At 50.9% G+C, this 24,016-nt stretch overlaps 1 protein-coding gene across 2 annotated transcripts in view; it reads left to right on the top strand.

Moving 5' to 3' along the window:
* The window catches only part of NR1I3 (nuclear receptor subfamily 1 group I member 3), a 994,139-nt gene that overhangs the window by 180,936 nt on the left and 789,187 nt on the right, over positions 1–24,016 (top strand). Inside the window, exon 2 of one of the 2 annotated variants that reach the window (XM_069604681.1) lies at positions 21,468–21,727. In XM_069604681.1, coding sequence (XP_069460782.1) covers positions 21,525–21,727 — 203 coding nt within the window. In that variant the 5' untranslated portion in view covers positions 21,468–21,524. The remainder of the gene's footprint in view (positions 1–21,467; positions 21,728–24,016) is intronic. The other variant, XM_069604680.1, reaches the window with a different exon arrangement.

Raw genomic sequence — 24,016 nt, 5'->3', positions numbered from 1 at the left:
TTAATCGGGAGCTCTTATTGGTGAAGTTGTTTAAATGTGGGTGTCTGGTTGCAATAAATGGTATCCTAGCAGCCATGCACAACGACACAAAAATCAGTCAAAGAGTCAGACTTGACATGCAAGGGTCAAACACTATATGGATTGATAGCAGTGGGGGGTTGCGTGAAGACTGTGTATTGGCACTTTTTTGTTTAATTTTTATATAAAAGATATGGGCCAATGCTGAGAAGATACTACAACTAATCCCCCGGCGTTAGGCCAAACTAAAGTGCAATACCTAAATTATGCAGACAACATAATCCTTTTCGATAGCACCCAGATTGGTATGCAACATGCCAAAGACAGGATTCACGAATACTTGTCAAATTTGGATCTTCAGCTGAATTTACCTAAATGCAAAGTCTTGATCCTGAATGTGGAGAAAAACAAATGGAAGTCTTTTAAGTGGTCTATAGAAGGGCCAACATTAGAAGTGGTGAAGGAATTCAAATCCCTGGCCAGCTTGCTTAACCCAGCTAAATCCCAAATGGAAATGTTTAAAAGACACAAAGCCATGTTCTTAGCCTCAACGTGCAATTAAGGCTAGTTGACCACAAATGTGTACGCTTCTCTAAATTGCCTATTCTGAAATTACATAAACAAAAGATTGTGCCTAAATTAATTTTTGTGGTGGAAAACACAATGTGCAGTATAGACTGGTCGAAGTTGGAGCCCCCTTTGGAGAAGAGTGTTTCAATTGCCAAATTTGGTCCCCATGGCTGCTATAAGGAACACATTGGTTTTCTCCCACTGGGATCACTGGTGGAATTGAAGGTGCTCCAGACATATGCACTTGTTAGGCAACCCCCGGGGGCTCCAATGTACATTAAACTGAGCAAAGAACTGGAAAAGGGTACTAGTACACTGTTAAACCTCTGGCGCAGGGAATGTACGGCCATACTGTCAAGCATAGAAGCCACAGGCGAGGAATTGGTATGTAATCCTAACAAGGTGAAATTAAAGTTACAACTGTCTGAATGGATTAAGAATAGAGAAATCTTGATGAATTATAGATGTTGCAATTACCATTTTGTATGGAGTATAAAACGTTTTAATGTCTTAGCTCCATATTTGCAAAAACACCCTTTAAAGGATTTTAGAGCAAAGGCTTTGAGACTAAAACTAAGGGGGTAATTCATAGTATCCAGCGCACAAGTGGCGCACGCGGCTGGCGCACAGTGTGCGCGTGCGAATCCCTGCGCCAGCCGAGTGCGTTAAAATCCATTTCCGCGCACAGCGTATTCATGGATTCCAGCCACCAAAACCAGCCGTGGCGCACAGTGGCGCAGCGACCCTGCAGCAGCGCCAGTTACGGCCCCAAGAACGCCTCTCGCGCAGGGAAAAGCCATCAATATACCCAATCCAGTGCAAAGGGCTGCGCTAACCCTGTACCAGCACAGCAAGCGGGCTACGTGTATCACTAGGGTGTGCGGGAAGTACCTCACGCGATTGGCCCCGTGCGAGCAGGGTACGCGTATTTCAGGGGTGCGCGGGAAGTTCCACACGCGATTTCATCATGATACGTGTATTTCAGGGGTGAGCGGGAATTTCCACACGCGATTGGGCCCGTGCGAGCAGGGTACGCGTACCTCAGGGGTGCGCGGGAAGTTCCACACGCGATATCAGCAGGGTACGTGTATTTCAGGGTGCAGGGGAAGTTACACACTCGATTTCCGCGGGGTACGTGTATTTCAGGGGTGTGCGTGAAGTTCCACACGCGATATCAGCAGGGTACTTGTATTTCAGGGTGCAGGGGAAGTTACACACGCGATTCCAGCAGGGTACGTGTATTTCAGGGGTGCGTGGGAATTTCCACACGCGATTGGGCCCGTGCAAGCAGGGTACGCGTATCTCAGGGGTGCGCGGGAAGTTCCACACGCGATTCCATCAGGGTACGTGTATTTCAGGGGTGCGCGGGAATTTCCACACGCGATTGGACCCGTGCGAGCAGGGTACGCGTATCTCAGGGGTGCGGGGGAAGTTCCACAGCCGATTCCATCAGGGTACGTGTATTTCGGGGTGCGCATGAAGTTCCACACGTGATATCAGCAGGGTACGTGTATTTCGGGGTGCGGGGAAGTTTCACACGCGAAATCAGCAGGGTACGTGTATTCCAGGGGTGCGCGGGAAGTTCCACACGCGATTCCATCAGGGTACGTGTATTTCAGGGTGCGCGGGGATTTACACACGCGATTGGGCCCGTGCGAGCAGGGTACGCGTATCTCAGGGGTGCGCGGGAAGTTCCACACGCGATTCCATCAGGGTACGTGTATTTCGGGGTGCGCGTGAAGTTCCACACGCGATATCAGCAGGGTACGTGTATTTCGGGGTGCGGGGGAAGTTTCACACGCGAAATCAGCAGGGTACGTGTATTCCAGGGGTGCGCGGGAAGTTCCACACGCGATTCCATCAGGGTACGTGTATTTCAGGGTGCAGGGGAAGTTCCACATGCGATTTCAGCAGGGTACGTGTATTTCAGGGGTGCGCGTAAAGTTCCACACGCGATATCAGCAGGGTACTTGTATTTCAGGGTGCAGGGGAAGTTACACACGTGATTCCATCAGGGTACGTGTATTACAGGGGTGCGGGGGAAGTTCGACACGTGATTCCATCAGGGTACGTGTATTACAGGGGTGCGCGGGGAGCACCACACGTGAATTGCACGTGTGGGCCCTCCCAGGTGTTCCCTCTACACCCTCCACGGCCCCTGCAGGTGGCTCACACCACAAGGGCCTACCCTGCACATGTCCTGCAGGCACCCCATCCACCATGGCCATGCCCCCTAGCCAACCCACATGTCAACTTGCACTACTGCCCACCAACGCATGTCCCCCTGCACCCCCAGCCACCAGGGGCACCCTCCACAGGCCCCCACCCATGTCTCCCACCACCCCCACCCCCCAGCCACCAGGGGCAGCCTCCACCAGGCCCCCACCCATGTCCAACTCATGTACCCCTGCACCCCCAACCCCAAGCACTGTGGGGCACCTGCCAGCAGGCCCCCACCCATGTCCAACTCATGTTCCCCACCACCCCACCCCCCAGCACTGTGGGGTACCTGCCAGCAGGCCCCCACTCATGTCTCCCACCACCCCCACCCCCCAGCACTGTGGGGCACCTGCCAGCAGGCCCCCACTCATGTCCAACTCATGTACCCCTGCACCCCCACCCCCCAGCACTGTGGGGCACCCTCCACATGTCCCCTATCACCCCCACACCCAGCAGTGCAGGGGCAGCCCCCACCAGGCCCTCACTCATGTCTCCCACCACCCCCACCCACCAGCAGTGCAGGGGCAGCCCCCACCAGGCCCCCACTCATGTCTCCCACCACCCCCACCCCCCAGCACTGTGGGGCACCTGCCAGCAGGCCCCCACTCATGTCCAACTCATGTTCCCCACCACCCCCACCCCCCAGCACTGTGGGGCACCTGCCAGCAGGCCCCACCCATGTCTTCCACCCCCCCCCCCCAGCAGTGCAGGGGCAGCCTCCACCAGGCCCCCACCCATGTCTCCCACCCCCACCCCCCACTCCCCAGGGGCAGCCTCCACCAGGCCCCCACCCATGTCTCCCACCCCCCCACCCCCCAGCAGTGCAGGGGCAGCCTCCACCAGGCCCCCACCCATGTCTACCAGCACCCCCACCCCCCAGCAGTGCAGGGGCAGCCTCCACCAGGCCCCCACCCATGTCTCCCACCACCCCCACCCCCCACTCCCCAGGGGCAGCCTCCACCAGGCCCCCACCCATGTCCAACTCATGTACCCCTGCACCCCCACCCCCAAGCACTGTGGGGCACCTGCCAGCAGGCCCCCACCCATGTCTCCCCCCCCCCCCCAGCAGTGCAGGAGCAGCCCCCACCAGGCCCCCACTCATGTCTCCCACCACCCCGACCCCCCCAGCAGTGCAGGGGCAGCCTCCACCAGGCGCCCACTCATGTCCCCTATCACCCCCACCCCCCAGCCACCATGGGCAGCCTCCACCAGGTCCTCACAATCCCCAATCATGTGCGTTATGGTCAGCCTCCACAGCCAAAAAGCCCTACCAAGTAACCCATTCACCCACATGGAAATTGAAATTACATGTTACACCCCCAATGTCCATAAAGCAAATGAACCCATGTCCGTCACACACAATGGTTGCAATTGAATGGGTAAACACCCAACATGACATGCATGAAACCAATGAGATGATACCACACAGTGAAGTATGAAAACAAAATTGTATTAAAAAAAAAAGAATGCAAATTAAATGAAACAAACTACAATGGCAATGAAAAAAAGAGAAGCTGCATGTCCGTCTAAAAAAATAAAAACTACAAATCCAAATCCAAAAAAATGTTGTCCAAAGTCACATTAAAAATAAAATCAATCCAATGAAGAACTATGTACAAAACATCCAAGGGTCCATGAGCCCAACTGAACAAAGGAAACCTACAAAAAACCCTAACTAAAATGCAACTATATACAAAAAGTGGAGCAGTGTCCGTCGACTCCAAATCATAATAAGAAACAAAGGAAACCTAAACTAAAGAACTATATACAAAGGCGGCGGGCAAGTCCAGCGGCTCACTCCGTGGTGTCCCGGGCCAGGGCATCATCGAACTCCTGTTCGATGTCCCGGAGGCGGTCCTGTTCCATGGCCCCGAGGGTCCGCAGGGACGACGCCGTCTCCTCCTCCAACCCCCTGCGGATTGCCTCGAGGCACTCGGCCCGCCTCAGGGCCCTCCGCATGGAGTTCTCCGCCCTGACCATTCTGAGCCGCGCCTCTTCCGCCCGCCGCCACTCCGCACCTATCTGCTGGCCCAACCGCTGCCACACAGAAGACACACCCCGTCCTGGGTCAACCTGCCCTCCGGCCGATGCCTGCCCCTCCGATGTTGAAGGCCCCGAGCCTTCATGGCTCCCACCACGTTGCTGCTGCTGCTGTGCCTCTGCCCGTGCACTGCCTCCTGCTGCCTGCACATCCTCCGCCGGCTGGGGTGCAGTTGTTGATGTGGCCACCCCTGCTGGACGTCCGACTCTCGACTGTGGCAGGGATGCCTCCTCCACCAGCCTGGCCGCACCGTCAGAGGCAGCTCCACAGGGCACCCAGGTGACTGATGGGTGGGAAGATGGCACAGAGGACGACTGGCGCGTAGGGGGACCAGTTGAGGAGGGGGTCGGAGCAAGCCCCATCAGACGGAGGAATCCGGCCTGGGTGACCTGTCCCAGCAGGCTGACGTGGTCAACGAGCCATTCGAGATGACGTGCAGTCTTTCCATGAAAAGACTGCAGGTCACCTCGCATGGCCAGTTGACGCAACGCCACACCAGCCAGGACAGTCTCAACCCGGACCTGGATAGCCACGTCCGCAGGCAGAGGAAGGCCAGTTGACGTGAGCTCATCCCCTGCCTGAAAACGGGTCTGGACATAGGCATCCCTGCTGGTGCAAGATGATGCAGGGACAGGATCGGGGACAGGATTGCACACAGGCACCTCCGCGGCAGCCTGTGCTGCCTCCTGTCCCTGGTCCTGCACTGCACCACTAGCACCAGTGGGATCCCCACCTCCAGACCCCGTCTCTGGTGCTTGCACGGCCTCCTCCTCCACCAAACCCCCCACCAACCTGGATGACTCCGTGCCATCTTCCCCTGTTGGGCCCTGTGGGGTCCCAGCTGCCCCTTCTGCTGCCGAGGAGTCCAACTCCAACCTCCGCCTCTTGGACCTCCCCCCGGCAGCTGCGGCCTGGGATGCGGCACCGGACTCCTCACTCCCCGACGAGATGACAACCTGGGAGGGGAGCCGGGCCTTGTGTCTCCGGCTGGCGGTGGGATCCCCGCCGCTGTGCTCCACAGCACCTTCTCCGCCCTCTTCATCAGTTGACGCTGCAGACAGGGAGAAACAAAACACAGGCATCAGGGCACTGTAAAATGGACACATACACACATGACAGTTGTACATGAGTGGCATTGGCAAACCTCAGACATCTCATCACAATCCCCAACACACATGTCATTACAACTCGCACACATGAGCCATACCACAGCCATATCGCAACTGTCACCACCATCCATACACATACAACAGCATGAGCAGCCAAAGGTGAGCCAGACATCACATGCAACACAGGAAGTGCACCACACATGTACACACACCACCACACTTGCATGCATGTGTACACCTCTGCCAAGTGTCGCACTGTTCAGACGGGCATCCATGTCACATCTGCCAATCAGGCTTCCACATACCGCTGTCACATGCATCCATGTTGCATCACTGTTGCACCCTTGTCAAATACACACACATGCACATGTACACAGTGCTGATACATGCAGCCGAAAACAACATACATGCGTGACATCACGGACATGTCTACTTACATACACATTCATCCAAACATGTGTGCCCACACAACTGCATTTGGCATGCAAGCCTACACACACAAGCACCATCCATGTCTCACACATTACAGCCCTCGCATGTGTCAGCCCCACGGCCCTGTACACCCCCACCCATACTCGACCCCATACAAACAGATGTGCAACCTGCACACTACTGAATAATCACCACACGCACTGCTCACAATCAGGATGCATGTACACTGACCACTCCACTCCAGACGGGTCTGCTTCTCTAGGACCTGGACGTGGAGCGCTGGGGATATGCGTTCCAGGACCCTCATCTGTTCTTCCGACAAGTGGCCCTGGCGCCCCTTGGCATCCGCTGCCTTCAAGAGGCGCCGGGCCTTGTTCAGGGTCCTGGACCTGAAGTCCTCCCAGCTCTTCCTGACATGTTGTAAGTCGCGGACTGCCACCCCCTCCGCGTTGATGGCAGTCACGATGTCAGTCCAGACACGAGTCCGTCCTTCCTTGTCGGCGCGGGAACTTCCGAAGAGGGCATCATACTGCCCCAGGACTTGCTCCACCAGGACACCAACTTCGGTGGCACTGAAGCTGGTGCCCCTCTGTCTCTCTGGCCGGGGGTTGTGAGTGGTCACAGATGGTGTTTGGCCCGACATGACAACCCCAGAGGCAGGAGTGGGTGGGCAACTGGGTCCTGGGGCTGGGCTGTGGAGCGATGGAATCCCAGTCGGGAGTCTTCTGTTCCAGCAGGGGTGGCCACATCAACAACTGCACCCCAGCCGGCAGAGGATGTGCAGGCAGCAGGAGGCAGTGCACGGGCAGAGGCACAGCAGCAGCAGCAACGTGGTGGGAGCCATGAAGGCTCGGGGCCTTCAACATCGGAGGGGCAGGCATCGGCCGGAGGGCAGGTTGACCCAGGACGGGGTGTGTCTTCTGTGTGGCAGCGGTTGGGCCAGCAGATAGGTGCGGAGCGGCAGCGGGCGGAAGAGGCGCGGCTCACAATGGTCAGGGCGGAGAACTCCATGCGGAGGGCCCTGAGGCGGGCCGAGTGCCTCGAGGCAATCCGCAGGGGGTTGGAGGAGGAGACGGCGTCGTCCCTGCGGACCCTCGGGGCCATGGAACAGGACCGCCTCCGGGACATTGAACAGGAGTTCGATGATGCCCTGGCCCGGAACACCACGGAGTGAGCCGCTGGACTTGCCCGCCGCCTTTGTATATAGTTCTTTAGTTTTAGGTTTCCTTTGTTTCTTATTATGATTTGGAGTCGACGGACACTGCTCCACTTTTTGTATATAGTTGCATTTTAGTTAGGGTTTTTTGTAGGTTTCCTTTGTTCAGTTGGGCTCATGGACCCTTGGATGTTTTGTACATAGTTCTTCAGTGGATTGATTTTATTTTTAATGTGACTTTGGACAACATTTTTTTGGATTTGGATTTGTAGTTTTTATTTTTTTAGACGGACATGCAGCTTCTCTTTTTTTCATTGCCATTGTAGTTTGTTTCATTTAATTTGCATTCTTTTTTTTTTAATACAATTTTGTTTTCATACTTCACTGTGTGGTATCATCTCATTGGTTTCATGCATGTCATGTTGGGTGTTTTCCCATTCAATTGCAACCATTGTGTGTGACGGACATGGGTTCATTTGCTTTATGGACATTGGGGGTGTAACATGTAATTTCAATTTCCATGTGGGTGAAAGGGTTACCTGGTAGGGCTTTTTGGCTGTGGAGGCTGACCATAACGCACATGATTGGGGATTGTGAGGACCTGGTGGAGGCTGCCCATGGTGGCTGGGGGGTGGGGGTGATAGGGGACATGAGTGGGGGCCTGGTGGGGGCTGGCCATGGTGGCTGGGGGGTGGGGGTCGTGGGAGACATGGGTGGGGGCCTGGTGGAGGGTGCCCCACACTGCTGGAGGGGTGGGGGTGGTGGGAGACATGAGTGGGGGCCTGGTGGAGGCTGCCCATGGTGGCTGGTTTGTGGGGGTGGTGCGAGACATGAGTGGGGGCCTGGTGGGGGCTGCCCCACACTGCTGGGGGGTGGGGTTGGTGGGGAACATGAGTTGGACATGGGTGGGGGCCTGCTGGCAGGTGCCCCACAGTGCTGGGGGGGGGGTAGTGGGGAACATGAGTTGGACATGGGTGGGGGCCTGCTGGCAGGTGCCCCACAGTGCTGGGGGGTGGCGGTGCAGGGGTACATGAGTTGGACATGGGTGGGGGCCTGCTGGCAGGTGCCCCACAGTGCTGGGGGGTGGGGGTGGTGGGGAACATGAGTTGGACATGGGTGGGGGCCTGCTGGCAGGTGCCCCACAGTGCTGGGGGGTGGGGGTGCAGGGGTACATGAGTTGCACATGGGTGGGGGCCTGCTGGCAGGTGCCCCACAGTGCTGGGGGGTGGGGGTGGTGGGAGACATGAGTGGGGGCCTGGTGGGGGCTGCCCCTGCACTGCTGGGGGGGTGGGGGTGGTGGGAGACATGAGTGGGGGCCTGGTGGGGGCTGCCCCTGCACTGCTGGGGGGGTGGGTGGGGGCCTGCTGGCAGGTGCCCCACAGTGCTTGGGGGTGGGGTTGCAGGGGTACATGAGTTGGACATGGGTGGGGGCCTGGTGGAGGCTGCCCCTGGGGAGTGGGGGGTGGGAGTGGTGGGAGACATGGGTGGGGGCCTGGTGGAGGCTGCCCCTGGTGGCTGGGGGGTGGGGGTGCTGGGAGACATGGGTGGGGGCCTGGTGGAGGCTGCCCCTGCACTGCTGGGGGGGTGAGGGGGTGGGAGACATGGGTGGGGGCCTGGTGGAGGCTGCCCCTGGGGAGTGGGGGGTGGGGGTGGTGGGAGACATGGGTGGGGGCCTGGTGGAGGCTGCCCCTTGGGAGTGGGGGTGGGGGTGCTGGGAGACATGGGTGGGGGCCTGGTGGAGGCTGCTCCTGCACTGCTGGGGGGTGGGGGGGGTGGGAGACATGGGTGGGGGCCTGGTGGAGGCTGCCCCTGGGGAGTGGGTGGTGGGGGTGGTGGGAGACATGGGTGGGGGCCTGGTGGAGGCTGCCCCTGGTGGCTGGGGGGTAGGGGTGGTGGGAGACATGGGTGGGGGCCTGTGGAGGGTGCCCCTGGTGGCTGGGGGTGCAGGGGGACATGCGTTGGTGGGCAGTAGTGCAAGTTGACATGTGGGTTGGCTGGGGGGCATGGCCATGGTGGATGGGGTGCCTGCAGGACATGTGCAGGGTCGGCCCCTGTGGTGTGAGCCACCTGCAGGGGCCGTGGAGGGTGTAGAGGGAACACCTGGGAGGGCCCACACGTGCAATTCACGTGTGGTGCTCCCCGCGCACCCCTGTAATACACGTACCCTGATGGAATCACGTGTTGAACTTCCCCCGCACCCCGAAATACACGTACCCTGATGGAATCGCGTGTGGAACTTCACGCGCACCCCTGGAATACACGTACCCTGCTCGCACGGGCCCAATCGCGTGTGGAAATTCCCGCGCACCCCTGAAATACACGTACCCTGCTGAAATCGCGTGTGGAACTTCCCCCGCACCCCAAAATACACGTACCCTGATGGAATCGCGTGTGTAACTTCCCCTGCACCCTGAAATACACGTACCCTGCTGATATCGCGTGTGGAACTTCACGCGCACCCCTGAAATACACGTACCCTGCTGATATCGCGTGTGGAACTTCACGCGCACCCCGAAATACACGTACCCTGCGGAAATCGCGTGTGTAACTTCCCCTGCACCCTGAAATACACGTACCCTGCTGAAATCGCGTGTGGAACTTCCCCTGCACCCTGAAATACACGTACCCTGATGGAATTGCGTGTGTAACTTCCCCTGCACCCTGAAATACATGTACCCTGCTGATATTGCGTGTGGAACTTCACGCGCACCCCTGAAATACACGTACCCTGCTGATATCGCGTGTGGAACTTCACGCGCACCCTGAAATACACGTACCCTGATGGAATCGCGTGTATGACTTCCCGCGAACCCCTGAAATACACGTAGCCCGCTCCCCCAGGCCCGATCGCGTGAAAGAGTTCCCGCGAACCCCTGAAATACACGTGCCCGCTCCCCCAGGCCCGATCGCGTGAAAGAGTTCTCGCGAACCCCTGAAATACACGTAGCCCGCTCCCCCAGGCCCGATCGCGTGAAAGAGTTCACGCGAACCCCTGAGATACACATAGCCCGCTCCCCCAGGCCCGATCGCGTGAGAAAGTTCACGCGAACCCCTGAAATACACGTAGCCCGCTCCCCCAGCACGATCGCGTGAAAAACTTCACGCGAACCCCTGAGATACACGTAGCCCGCTCCCCCAGGCCCGATCGCGTGAGAATGTTCCCGCGAACCCCTGAAATACACGTAGCCTGCTCCCCCAGGCCCGATCGCGTGAGAAAGTTCCCGCGAACCCCTGAAATACACGTAGCCCGCCCCCCCAGGCCCGATCGCGTGAGAAAGTTCACGCGCACCCCCGGAATACACATACCCCGCTCAATCGCATGTGGAACTTCACGCGCACCCCGAAATACACGTACCCTGCGGAAATCGCATGTGTAACTTCCCCTGCACCCTGAAATACACGTACCCTGCTGATATCGCGTGTGGAACTTCACACGCACCCTGAAATACACGTACCCTGATGGAATCGTGTGTGTGACTTCCCGCGAACCCCTGAAATACACGTAGCCCGCTCCCCCAGGCCCGATCGCGTGAAAGAGTTCCCGGGAACCCCTGAAATACACGTAGCCCGCTCCCCCAGGCCCGATCGCGTGAAAGAGTTCACGCGAACCCCTGAGATACACGTAGCCCGCTCCCCCAGCACGATCGCGTGAGAAAGTTCATGCGCACCCCCGGAATACACGTACCCCGCTCAATCGCATGTGTAACTTCCCGCGCAACCCCGAAATACACGTGCCCCGCTCGCACAGGCACTATTGCTGCATGTTGCCACTTTTGTAATGCGCAGGGACGCTACCGCCTGCCTTCGTGTGGCGGACGTGTTTCGGCTTGTGCGTGTCTTTCGCTGTGCGTGGCTTTGCCCTATTCGATTCCATGAATACGTGTGGTTCGGGTGCGTGTGGGCGTTCCGTCTGCTTCCCTGCAGTACATCCGCAGTTACGCGCTTATTTTCGCGAGTTGTTCCCCATTCCGCGCGTTACGCCCCGTGTTCCGCCCACTTTCTAGTGTATGCGCCGAGGTTGTGCGCTTTCACTGTGCGCGTCGCGCACGTCTTTCGGGATGTTGCAGTGACGTGTGCGCCATGCACAGGTTTGGCGCACATCCCGAGGAAGACACGCGCAGGAACTTCCATGTATCGCACGCTTGCGCGTGCGCCTGTTTTTTTCCGCTTGCGCCTGCTTGCGCGAAGATTTTCGGCGCACGTTTGTTCCATGAATCGGCCCCTAAATGTCTTCCCAACGTGGGAAGTATTGGGTAGGCGATTGGTTGTAGACCCTGCTCTGAGAACATGTGGCTACTGTAACAGAGAAAGAGAAATCTTGCAACATATATGCGTGGACTGTGTAGCACTGGAGGAAATGCGCCCAGAGAAAATGAGTGCAGAAAAATGGTGGTACTCGCAATGGTCTAGAATTCAAAACCCAAATGAAATTTCGTTGACAATTGCTATTTTAGACTTTTTAGGACGTACTCTAAAAGACTCTTAATGTGATTTCTTTATAATGGATGAATTTGGATTTATGAATCTTAAACGCATATCAGGAAATGTAATCATTTTGTATGACATTTGTTTTTTGTTAATGAATTGTGTATGAATCGTGAATATGTAGATTATGTATTGTTGTATCATATTTGCTGTATTATTATATTTGCTGTTATCTATGAGGGTTTGATAGGTTGTGATGTACAGCCAAAGCACACAATAAATAAATAAAATTAAAAATGTTGATTTTAAAGCATTAGCCACTTGGTTTGGTATTGCAATCAAACAGCCTCTAAGTAAAGTGTGTCTTGCCCAGTATGGATGTGATTTCCACCCCACTCTTCGCCAGCAGCCTCTTCGGCGAAACAGGGGACATACAAGTTGTAGCTCTCTAGGTTTTGTTGAGTGAAACGGAGCCCTAACTGTATTTTATATCTGGTGGTTCATTCATTCTTTTTAGCAAAATTAAAGGATGATAGATGGAATTTTTGAAGTACTCAAAACTGCAGGCGTTGCCCTGGGCAGCCCCCCTCAACCTTCCGTTTTCATGTGCAGAGGGGACGTGGCTGAGCAGTTTGGGCTGAGTGGCTCACATTGGTTGGAAGTGCAATCAGTGTTGCCAGGTTGGAAGAAGAAAATAAGCTGAATGTCCCTTCAAAGCAAGCCCAAAGCTGGCTCCATACAAATAAGCTGAAAAAACAAGCACACACCTAAAATGCTGCCTAGTCAGAAACGTCACACTACATTATAAACATACAGAGAGGACCTAGAAATAGTGTGTTACAGCAAAAAATACTGTGCGTTGTCTTTCCCCTGAGATATTCTCCCTAGCAATGTTAGCAAGCAAACACAGGTGGAACTTAGCAATGCCACAAGTATGCCAGAAAGTAGCATGTAGTCAAGTCATGGCATCTGAGAATGGAACCCTCTCCCCTACCCGTCCAAGAAGGCAGTGCATGCATCAAACTGCAATTAATAGCCACCAGACCATGCTCTCGTGCACTGGCCAGGCAAGGTGTGATCAGTTCTTCTAATTGATGGGCGCTATGAGACTACAGTGCCCTAAAGGCCAGGACCATAGTACATTATGGAATGTTAAAGGGTAACTTCTGTTCTAATCATCTTTTAAATTCAGTGAAAGTAGCACTTTCTATAAACCCATAAAAATAGAAAGAGGACCACAGCTTGATAGACTGGGGTGTGCACAGAGAGGCCCTAAGGTTACAGTTGGGAAGCGGGAAAGGAAAGAACCCTAACTCCAGCTATCAGGACGAGGGAGGACTGAGCAATTTGCAGAACAGGCCCAATTGTTGTCCTGCCACCAACGCAGTCAGGCAGTGGGAGGACAGGAAGGACCCTAAAGCAGCAACCAGAAACTGATTGAGGAGAGGGACAGATGATTGAGGTAGAGCCCGGACACCAGGGTACTGCTGGGCAACACAGCAGGTGAAGGATGGAGCAGATTACTAAGCGTCGGACAGACCTTGCAAGAGGAAAATAACCCTGTTTAAATGGTGTGTGAGAAGCTAATGCAAACCTACTGTTGCTTCCTTCCTAAGTGGCACCTAGAGTGTAGTGTGTCATTCAGTTGTGTTCTGTTGAGATCAGCAGTGGAAAAAGTAGAACCAGAAAGAGTGGCCTCTAGTGACATTCATATAGAATAAGGAGAGGCAGACAACACATGCGCTAGCCATGCTAGACTACTAGTCTGCTTCACCGTGGTTGGGTTAAACTGACTGACCCCACACATACAGCATATGCTTGAAAGGCGGCAAAGGTGTAAGGCTAACAAAGCAGGTATGGGAAGGGGGCATTGGGTGTGGGGGTCCTGCATATCTGGATCTAGCAAGCAAGCCGTATCCAATCTACGTGATTACCGCACTGCCCATAATGTCAACAATAACATTTCCGACCCCCATCATGGCACAGTACGATGATCACATTGATCACTGTGCCCCGCATCCCCTGCAACCACCTCCCCCCTACTCACCTACCTTTTTTCAGTGGCACACCGTGAAGTGTGCCGCCGTCTCTCCCCCAACCCTGCGGTGTCAGTTCTCGGTCACTAATGTGGGTCTGAACTGGCGTTGTAGGGTCCTTTTTTCATTTTCTTTTTTTTTCTTCTTTATTGCCCACTGCTCCCATCTAATGGAAGCGTGGGACACCCCTGCAGCCCTGGACCACCACTACACTGACAAAAGGGAGCTGGGGACACCCCTGTAACTCCCGCTCCCATTAGTCAGTGTGGGTCAGCTTTTTATTACCATGCAAAGGCGCGGTAATGAAAGGGTCAACATTTCCGGGGCGATATTTTAGTATTGTTCCTCTGTATCCATGAACCCAGTGGATCGGCTTGTCAAATAACGACACACAATGCTATAGCAAGCACTCCTTTAGGGATCCCTCTGGACACCAGCAAGTGAGTGGCATTGCCACCTAGCATGGTACCCAGTGCTTTTAAGTGGGGTGAGAAATCATCTGAAACGAAGGTGTGTGACCTAAATGATTGGTGTGGCCTAAAGTGTGCTGATCGTGTTGGTCAAAGGTGTAGAACTAAAAACATGTTTTTAATGTTAATACTCGCCATCACCAATCTACACACATTAACAGTTAACTGACAAAATAGCATAAGTCTTAGGCTATTTTAAAACATTAAAAAAAAGAAGATTTGGGCACTAACTCGTATGTTTTTCTATCTCTTTTGCGCTGCTGCTGTCCCTTCACTCGCAGGCTAGCATCACTGGTCGAAGTGTAAACAAATAGTAGTGGAACAAGGTTGCCTCTGCACACCCTCTCTTCTGCCCCCTCCTTGTGCCCACCCCACCAATTCTAATCCCATACCTGCCTTCTTCCGTTCCTCCACTGCTCCCCACAGAGCTGACAACATGTCAAGGGACACCGAAGGGATCAGTGAAAGAACATGCATTTACATGATCAACATTAGTGTGTCATTGCCCCCCCCCCGCACAACGTGCAGCTTCACGCACCCTCCCCTTCCCTTCACCCACTATTCGTCCCTTTTAAGGGACATGCCTGTGTCTATAGCCACTCACCCCTCCCATGGCCTGCAAACACTGCTGCGCCTACAGCAATCCAAAGGCAGATCCCTGCTAAGCTGGGCGTGGAGGGGGGCTGCTTTGGAGTGGGCTTTATGCACCAATCAGTCTATTGAGTTAAAGAAATCCAATCCAGCACCTAGGAGATGGCACAGTGCCATGTGCCACTGGATTATTACCGGCAGAGCTCAGGCTCGAATACCGAGCAGGGGAAAATGAAATGAAAGCTCGTTCCTCTGGCTAGCCTCTATCCCCACCCCTTTACTGTTTGTAAAGGTTACTTATTCATGCTTTCAGACTCTTAAAGTCCCCTCAATGCATTTAGTTATCAACATAATTAAGCGCTGTTGTGAGTCTGAAAGCCTGAACAAGATCATTAAACAAAGCACGCATACGTGACATCGGGTGGTGAGAGCCGAGGGAGCCCCGGCAGCACCCCGCACCGCGGCACGGTTGAAGTTTGGGCAGGCAGTCGGGTTTTACCATCCCGGCTAGCCCCAGCTCACTTAAAGCCCTGATGGTACCACGCTTCTGAGATGAGCTTGGGTCTGGTTCTGGCTATTAGGCATGTATTTGTTATGCAGATTCCAAAGATGGTTTGTGTAGCCATGTGTGAATGCTTAGTGTTCGGCAAGGGTGTAAGTAGAATTTAAGTAGCAAGGGGTTGTAGTGTAATTGATTTTTGCTGACTGGAAAAAGAGTTCCAGGGTGTTTCATGCCAAACTTTGCTTTGAGAGGTGCACTTGCTGGTTAGACTCAGGCAAGGGTACTTTGGCTCTGACTCAGCACTGGGTCTTAGCAGATGTGGGCTGCTGGAATGTGCTGTGCAAGCATCTGAATAGTCTGTGTACGCAACTGCAAGGCGGCGGGTGGTGGCCGGCATCTTGAGAAGTGAATTGGTGTTTTGAATAAGAGATGAGAAGCAGACGACAACTAGAAAAAAGGCTAGCTGAAAAGAAAAGGAAGAAATGGCATGAAAGTCATTTGTCAGACGAAAGACAGACCTACGTAATGGGGAATTATGTAATAAAGGCTGTGCTCAAAATGCAGGTATGCTGAACTGCCCACACGAGAGACGAGGAAGTAATGTATTTGTGTCGTTTCATTCATGTAATGTTCGGACAACTTTTGTTATGTGAATAGAACATCTCGGCATATCTCCTATGATGATGTTAGACGGGGATTTCCCGTGTTTGCGCAGGGAATCTTCGACACTGGTGGAGGAATTAGAACATTGTTTAATACTACCCTGCAGTGCTGTGTTCTCCTGCCTGGACCGGGAGGGCAACCGCAGAGACTGCGATTCCTCTTAAGCTACGCCAGTGGTTTTTCCCCCAAGTGCTCCATAGGGGTGCTAGGGCACCCCTCAATAGCTACTTTGTCTCTGCCGCTGATAGTCTCGCAGTGCCCCCAGATACAGTATCAAAGTGGGACTGGGGTTTCAATCTGAGAGAAGGGTTAGAATAAGCCAATGCCCTCTTCTAGGCACCACCTATTTCTAGAGGATGGGGAAGGCAAGGGAAAGGTTATTTGGCTAGTAGTTAAGGGGGCAGTTTATCTGATGTGTATCATCTCTACAAGAATATATATACACATGTATTCTCAACCAGAGCGTAACAGCATGCATAGTGCTTCCTCTTGATGAGTATGAAATACTCTATATTGCATGTGTAAATACTTGCTGGTTTAGGGATAATACTGTTTATGGAATATCTTGATACGCTCTAATGTTCATCATACACATAAAGGTAATATGAATGTGCTCCTAGATATTTTAAACATAGCAATAGGACTATATTGATGTCCAATGGTAAGCCTGCAGGTGCTTAGGAGTAGTGGTTTCTCTTGCACTAAGAGCAGTGATCCAACTCTCTCCAGAGCCTTGTCCTGGTGCAAAAGCTGCCCTACTTCCGGTGGTCATTTAGACGGCTGCCTTTGAGGGGAAGACAAGGCTCTATTGTGCAAGTTATGATTAAAATCATGACACCCTTTGTTTGTTTGTGCTTTTGTAAAGGGATTGCACTTTCCAAAATGCAATTTGTGCAGTGGTCAAAGTGTACGGAAAGAAGTAGTGCAATTATGTTCCAACTGGCCTGTACCCACTCCCCACAAACCCCATCACCACACGCCCTCCCACACACACACAACAATCCCCAAAACACATGCACCTGCTGTTTAGGTGAACGTTCAGTGAAGTGCACTGAAAATGCAAGTTGCAACTTCTTCCTACACTTTTATTTTAAAACGAAACCATTCCTGAAAGGTTTCTTTTTAAGATAAAAGTATAGGAACAGTAAAACTTAATTAAAAAAAGTAGAGGAGCACGCTCCTGCTCACTTCGACCACTGAATTTGTGAAATATGCATAATCCTGGTAGCTCTACATCCAGACAAACATCTGGCAAAACCTTGCTAGAAATGCATTTTAATGTTGTGGAAATAGTCTGAGAACGCTGTTTACGGAATAGCCCAAGACAAGACTGAACTGGCCAGGTTACTGAAAATATACCCAATTTAAGAACCAGCAGAAACACAATTGTGTAGCTGAACAGTACACTTGTAAAAATAGAATAATATCAGTTCAAGTATGACCAGATGCAATTAACAGCTCTCAGAGAACATACATATGAGAGTGGCTCTTGACTTACTTTCGAGTGATTGCCAAGCTGTTAGGCACCTCTATACACATCTATATAAGTTACAAGCGTACAAGCACGCTTTTCATTAACAACTAAGTACTACGCAACAATAGACAATATTTATCATATTGATTCAGGTTCCGCAACAAGATATACTAGTGAAATCAATTTCGTTCGACTCAAGTGAACATCTATCCTTGAGAAACTGTATCCGTCTTGTAAAGTGTTAAATAGCGGTATTAAATGTATAACCAGCAGCACAATGCCCTTAAAATGCCATTTGTATAATCGAAATGTTTGTTTACAATCTCTATATGTTTACAAATGGCCGCGCATTTCGTTTCCGGCAGAGACTAACGTAAATAACGCGTGTATTGCGTTCACGTGACCCATATAAATACACTTGTCCCGCCCCCTTTCTGCCTCGGCTAAGCTTTTCAGCGACAGACGGACGGACGAGATTGGAATTGAAACACCGTTCGCCACGAATAAACGCTAGAGGTAAGCCCGAATATCGCTAACCGTGTAGAAACACCTGCTCAGTACTTATGACTTCTGCAGGTGGCCAAATTCTACTGGCCGACGGCACGTTAGTAAGCATTTACTAACACTTTAGAGCTCCTCCCAAATAAAGCTTGCACAACAATTAAGACCAGACACGTTAAAGGCAATTGTCCTTTAAATAACGGTCACAACCACAACAAGGTCAGTGGAACAGTTAAAACAGAGAAACCAACGTAAAAGCAACTAGTGGCTTGTATTAAGTAAGCTACTACATGCCACTAGGTAATTAAACACCAGTATTAATCGACTTAACAGTGAAACATATGAGTTCACGCGACCGCAAGCACGCGGCTGCTCGTCAGAAATAGCTATTTGTAGACTAGAGAAACAATGGATTCAATAGTATTAACAGTGCTGAATCAGTGGTTTCACAAAAACAAAGTGTATTAAGGTATCGCCATAACAATAGTGTATCTCACAATAATTGGAAGAGGATTACAACAGTTTGGTCCCTAATCGCGCCTTTGTTCTTCAGGCACCACTTTCGATGCCACCCATGTAAACAGCTACCGTGCGTTCACAATCCATCAAGTGGCACAGAAGTAGAGAATACTGAAGATTCACCTACACCAAGAAGTCTATTGTAAGTTTCTTTCCGAAATTTAAAACGAAATTGTCTCCTGCTCATTTGTTGACACAAGTACACATGCAGGGTAGTAATTCTCCCTACAAATGTTCCCTTTCAATAGGGCTCCTGACAAGGGGTAAAATAGAAGATACCCTACAACTTTAGCTCCGTGGTCCAGAATAAAATATTTTGACCACAGGTAGGTGCCTCGTTCTTGGTAAAGTAATTTGGCCATTACCTTAACAACAACTAAAAGAGTACAGACCGTTCAACAATGTAACACAAGTATTGTTTATGTTTTTAGATTTGGCTTTTCATATGGAAAAGAAAAAGAGGTGAAGATGTGCAGCTTCAAAAAAATTATCATTGTCCTGAAGATGGCCCAATAACAATTTCTTAGACCACCGTAGACAACGGCGGTACTAGTACAAAGGGCCGAAACATATGTCGACTTATAGAAAAACAAAATGTTTTTTCTGATGTCATGTATATTATTAACAACTAATATGCCAAAACAAAATTTAAATTGTCAAACCCTCAAGTCACAGTATGTATGAATAGTCATGAAAGGTATGAGTGATGTATGAAAAAGCCCACACAATTTTTATATAGAATAACATGTGGTTTTTAACCAATTATTAAAATGATTTATATCTTTATAAAGTAACAGTCTGTGGAAGAAACATTTTTTCCTTGTATAAACGTTTTTTTGCAAAAAGTATTCACTATATATTGATGTGTTAGTACTTTAGCACCTATACCTGTGTTGTCGAAAGACCTAAGAGAGAGGGGTAGTCAATCTGTCGCGTTTCCTTGTCTCACTTGTAAACTGTACCAAATAACCATTTAGGAATCCTCTGACCCTGCTTAGACTATCAAACTTGGCATTATTCAAGCTTTCTAAAGGAGCATCTGATAAAACACTGGGCTGAATGGCTACTGTCTACTTTACATTTTTTTTATTCATTTGTGAGTTTTTGGACTTCAGCAGCCAAACTCTTAACTGAAGTCCACAGATCCTCTGACTGGTCCAATTTTGAAATGTTTAACGTCCTGATGAAGGCCCATGCAAACTCCTGAAGACTGGGTCTGGATGCCCGGATCTCAAAGAAACAGCCGAAACACATAGTGTAGGCCAGTCTTGATGTGACCAAGTTGATGGGGTCACTGTCCATTGTTTCTCTGTTTTATTCTTATGTATGTATTGTTGGAACATACAAGTGTAGGTACGGTCATGTAATGAATTATGAGTTCAACTGAGTTTCCACAGCAAAAGAGACACCCACATTGTCTCACGTGTTAAAGAGGATACTTGGTCCTTGTTATATATTTGCTTTATGTACTCATTTTTGGGCACCTTGACAAACCCTCTATCACTATTGCTTACAAGATCATGTGTACTTCACACAATCCATTTTAGGTTTGAAATATGTTTTGAATAGAAAAGAATATTAAAATAATTTCAAACTATGACATGATGTGCGAGTCTGAGCCAGTGCGTGTATAATTTATCTTCTGTCCCTTTTGCGAACAATATGGTGCTGGAATGGAGGGGTAGCCGCTTGAAACTCTTGCTTTTTAGGGCCTTTTTGTTGTAGCCAGAAGGCAACCCTTTTGCACTGGGCGCACTGTTGCCCCTGGAAATGGCCCCTGTTTCCACCGGTTTGCCTGTTATTTCAAACAAAGGACCCCTCTGTTTGAACCAGAGGGGCCCATTTTTTCAGTTGGAGCGTTTCAATGTTTGTTGCACTGTGTGAACGATAGACGGAAATGGCGCATGTACATGTAGTTTCCTTTACTTCTTGTGTGTTTTCTCACTTGCAACTCTTACAATTTTATAAAAATGTACATTCGAAAATAAGGGCCATTCCAGTGCTTATTGGGAGCACTAATTGCTGAAATGTGCATTGCTTTTTCTTGAATCTAGAAAAATGCTTTCTGATGTTCCCTATATTTGTTTCTGGGGTTATATTAATTGGTATTCAGTCAATAGCAGTAGTTATTCACTGCATTCCAATTGGCTGAGACATGGTCAATAATGTTTTGCATATGATACTTTCTCCACTGCTGCCCATGCATGACCTTGGTTTGCGCCATGATAATTAACACAGCTTCCCGGGAGTCGGCTGCTTGTTTCAACACAGGCTGCTGGGAATTCAGTAAAAATGACAATGGGCCTCATTACAAGTCTGGCTGTAGCCGTGCTGGTAAAACCTGCAGGCTGCCGCTGGAATTGTTTTTTTTTCCGACGCCTGGCTTCACGGAAAACACTGGGGCATTACAGCCCCGGCAGTCCGTGAAGTTAGGCGCTGGAAAAATGTAAATCCCCAATGGGAATGGGGATGATGGAAGCACAGGCACCGTTAATAACGGTGCTGGGGCTTCCCGGAAAGTCCTGCAAGCGGGTGCCGTCCCGCCCGCCAGGCCTGACCGCAGACTCGTAGTGTGCTGGTCTGGTAACAACGGTGCCGGTAGGCTTACCGGCACCGTTGTTACCGGACTGGCAGGGTCGTAATGACCCCAAATGTCTTCAAGCAATGCTGCCTGTGATTTCTACATCTGCGATGACCCAAAGGCCGTGTATGTTTACTTATCTACTTTTATTCCTGGCAGCCAGGGTGGCACCCTGTTGATTCGCTTGGCCTGCTGCAAATCGCCAGAAAGGGTTGAATGCTGGTCATGTATAGGCCCTGCGACGAGGACAGCAGCAGCTGCAGCAGCAACGCAGGCACCCCTGCGCCCAGCTGTGCAGCCAGCGAGAATGAAGACACCGACCCAGAAGGAGAGGAGAAGCTATGCACCGTGTGCGGTGACAAGGCCACTGGCTACCACTTCCATGTCCTGTCATGCGAGGGCTGCAAGGGCTTCTTCAGGTGAGTGCTGGCTGGTCTTAGGAGGATGTGCTGTCCCACTGTCATCATTGTGTCTTTTCCAGGGGTGAGTGTGATAGTCCAAACCTAGTCTTTTATTCTGAATTTCATAACTGTTTTCACAATGTACGCTTGTTGTGCCTGGAACTTCAACATCTATGTGTGTGTTTGCATTTTAATCTGTACTGTTCATGATGATTGCTCATCACCGCCTGTACATGTGTGCAGTTTTCTTTTCCAAAAGCTGTGCTAGAGGGTCTGCAAGTATTGGAAAAAATATGGTTCTCTGGTTATTGTTCATCCCCCCCAAAAGTGTGCCTCCTGTAAAGGGGACATGTGCACTCCCAGATAGTCGTTTTTTAGTACATGTTCAAGCGCAACATGGCCCCACCTATCATTTTAAATAACTGTCTTGCGATGGGGATATTTTTGATTATTCAGAAAAAGTCAGTAAGAGCCATCCAAGATCCTTTCATCAACGGCAGTATTAAACATCCTTCAAAACAGAAGCGCCGGTAACCTGCTTGCTGCACAGTAGGGATTTAAAGAAGGAAGAACCCCAACTGTGAATGGAGGGCCATTCTTGGGCCTATGCTTGTCTGGGCCCCAGTGCGGTGCAGCATCTGCTTCCATTTGTGCTCGTGCCTAGAAAGATGCTCAATTCATCAATGGGGAATAGCTGCTTGCCTCAGCCATGGGACCAGCCCATTCTTTGTAACTTTGAATCCCAGAATTGCCCACTCAGTTCTTCATCCTTTTGGAGTTTCATAAATTTAGGATCATGTAATAACACGTATTACTACAGTGTAAACCAGAGGAATCTGACATCAAGTGCTATATAAAACATTGTAGTTGTAACACTATTATTAATAAATACCTCGTCACATCATACAACAAAGTGGCTGGATTAATACTTTCCAGGATTCGTAATTAGTATAAGAACCTAGAAGTTGAGATACACTGAGACGCAGAGCCATACAGAATTACAGGAATGGTGATATTGTGGGGAGCCACTAAAGCCAGCTGTTAAAAAAAGAAATGCAGTAAAACCAGAATCACATTGATCCCGTCCTTCATGTTCAGTGCTTATCTAAAACTGAACCCCTCCAAGACCGAATTCCTGCTGCTTACCAACAAAACCGAACACCCTAACATCTAGACTTGGCTCTCTGCTATGAACCTCAAGAGCTTCGCATGCCAGCTGACCACTTGTGCCAAGTCCCTTAGGTTCAACATCGACAGACACTTGTCCTTCAGCACATACCAAGGAAGATACAAACGCTTGGTACCAACTTTCCAACCAATGGAAAATCAAGCCCTTCAGCCCAGAAAGTACCTTCAGATCTGCTGTTCAAGCCTAGGTCCTTTCCCAGCTGGATGGTGGCAATGCCCTTCTGCAATGGCTTCCGATGGCTACCCTGCGCCCCTGGGACGTTTGTCCTACATGCTGCAGCATGACTCAGCAAATTCAGCCACATCTTCCCAACAACTGCCCTTCTTCCCACTTCATCACGTATCTTGTACACATCCTGCTGCATTATCTACAAGGCTGTCGGCTAACTCAATGAGAAAATGGGCATCTCATGAGGCATACAATCCACCAAAGGTAAGGACATGTGGAGACTTGATCTCTGCGGATGCAAGGAGGAAAGAAGAAGAAGACAGGCCTTCTCGGTCTATGGCCCCAGACTCTGGAACCTCCTCCCCATGAACCTAATTCTTACACCCTTGCTTCTTCATTTCAGGAAGGATCTCCAGACCCTACACTTCAAGGAATTGCTCCTTCCTAAGACCTAGGTCCAGACATCATTCACTCTGAACCTAACCTGCGACAGTGTGATTTCCTCCACTAGTTGCTTGTAGATCCCTTGCTGCCAAACAGCCTCATCTCCTTCATTGCTGGCTCCACACTCCCTTGTATCTCTACTTCCCTCACCGTGTCCTTTCCCCTATGTCTTGAAATGCACCCTGTTGCTTCCCGAAGATATGTCCGCGCTCAATAAATATACTAATCATTTATAGAAAACATCAGAAAAACAACCCTATGGTATTGATGGAATTCTCGAACCGTTGGTTGTCAGTAATTAGTCATCATGGAGAGACAGACGATCCTGGTGTGCAAATAATTGCAATCCGATATTGATACGGTGTGTAACAAAGTAACCGAGATAGGCAACCAGGCTTATTAAGAAGGAACCTGCAGTCACCAATGCCTGCTTCCTGTGTAAGTGGCACCATGCGAACTTCAACTAGAACTTGTGCAGTTCGTGCAATAAATACAGCACTTGCAGT

Source organism: Ambystoma mexicanum, chromosome 1p (assembly GCF_040938575.1).
Source record: "Ambystoma mexicanum isolate Mex_15411 chromosome 1p, UKY_AmexF1_1, whole genome shotgun sequence".
Classification (NCBI taxonomy): Eukaryota; Metazoa; Chordata; class Amphibia; order Caudata; family Ambystomatidae; genus Ambystoma; species Ambystoma mexicanum.
The sequence above is the reverse complement of the archived record's forward strand: the minus strand, read 5'-3'. Positions and strand labels throughout refer to the sequence as shown.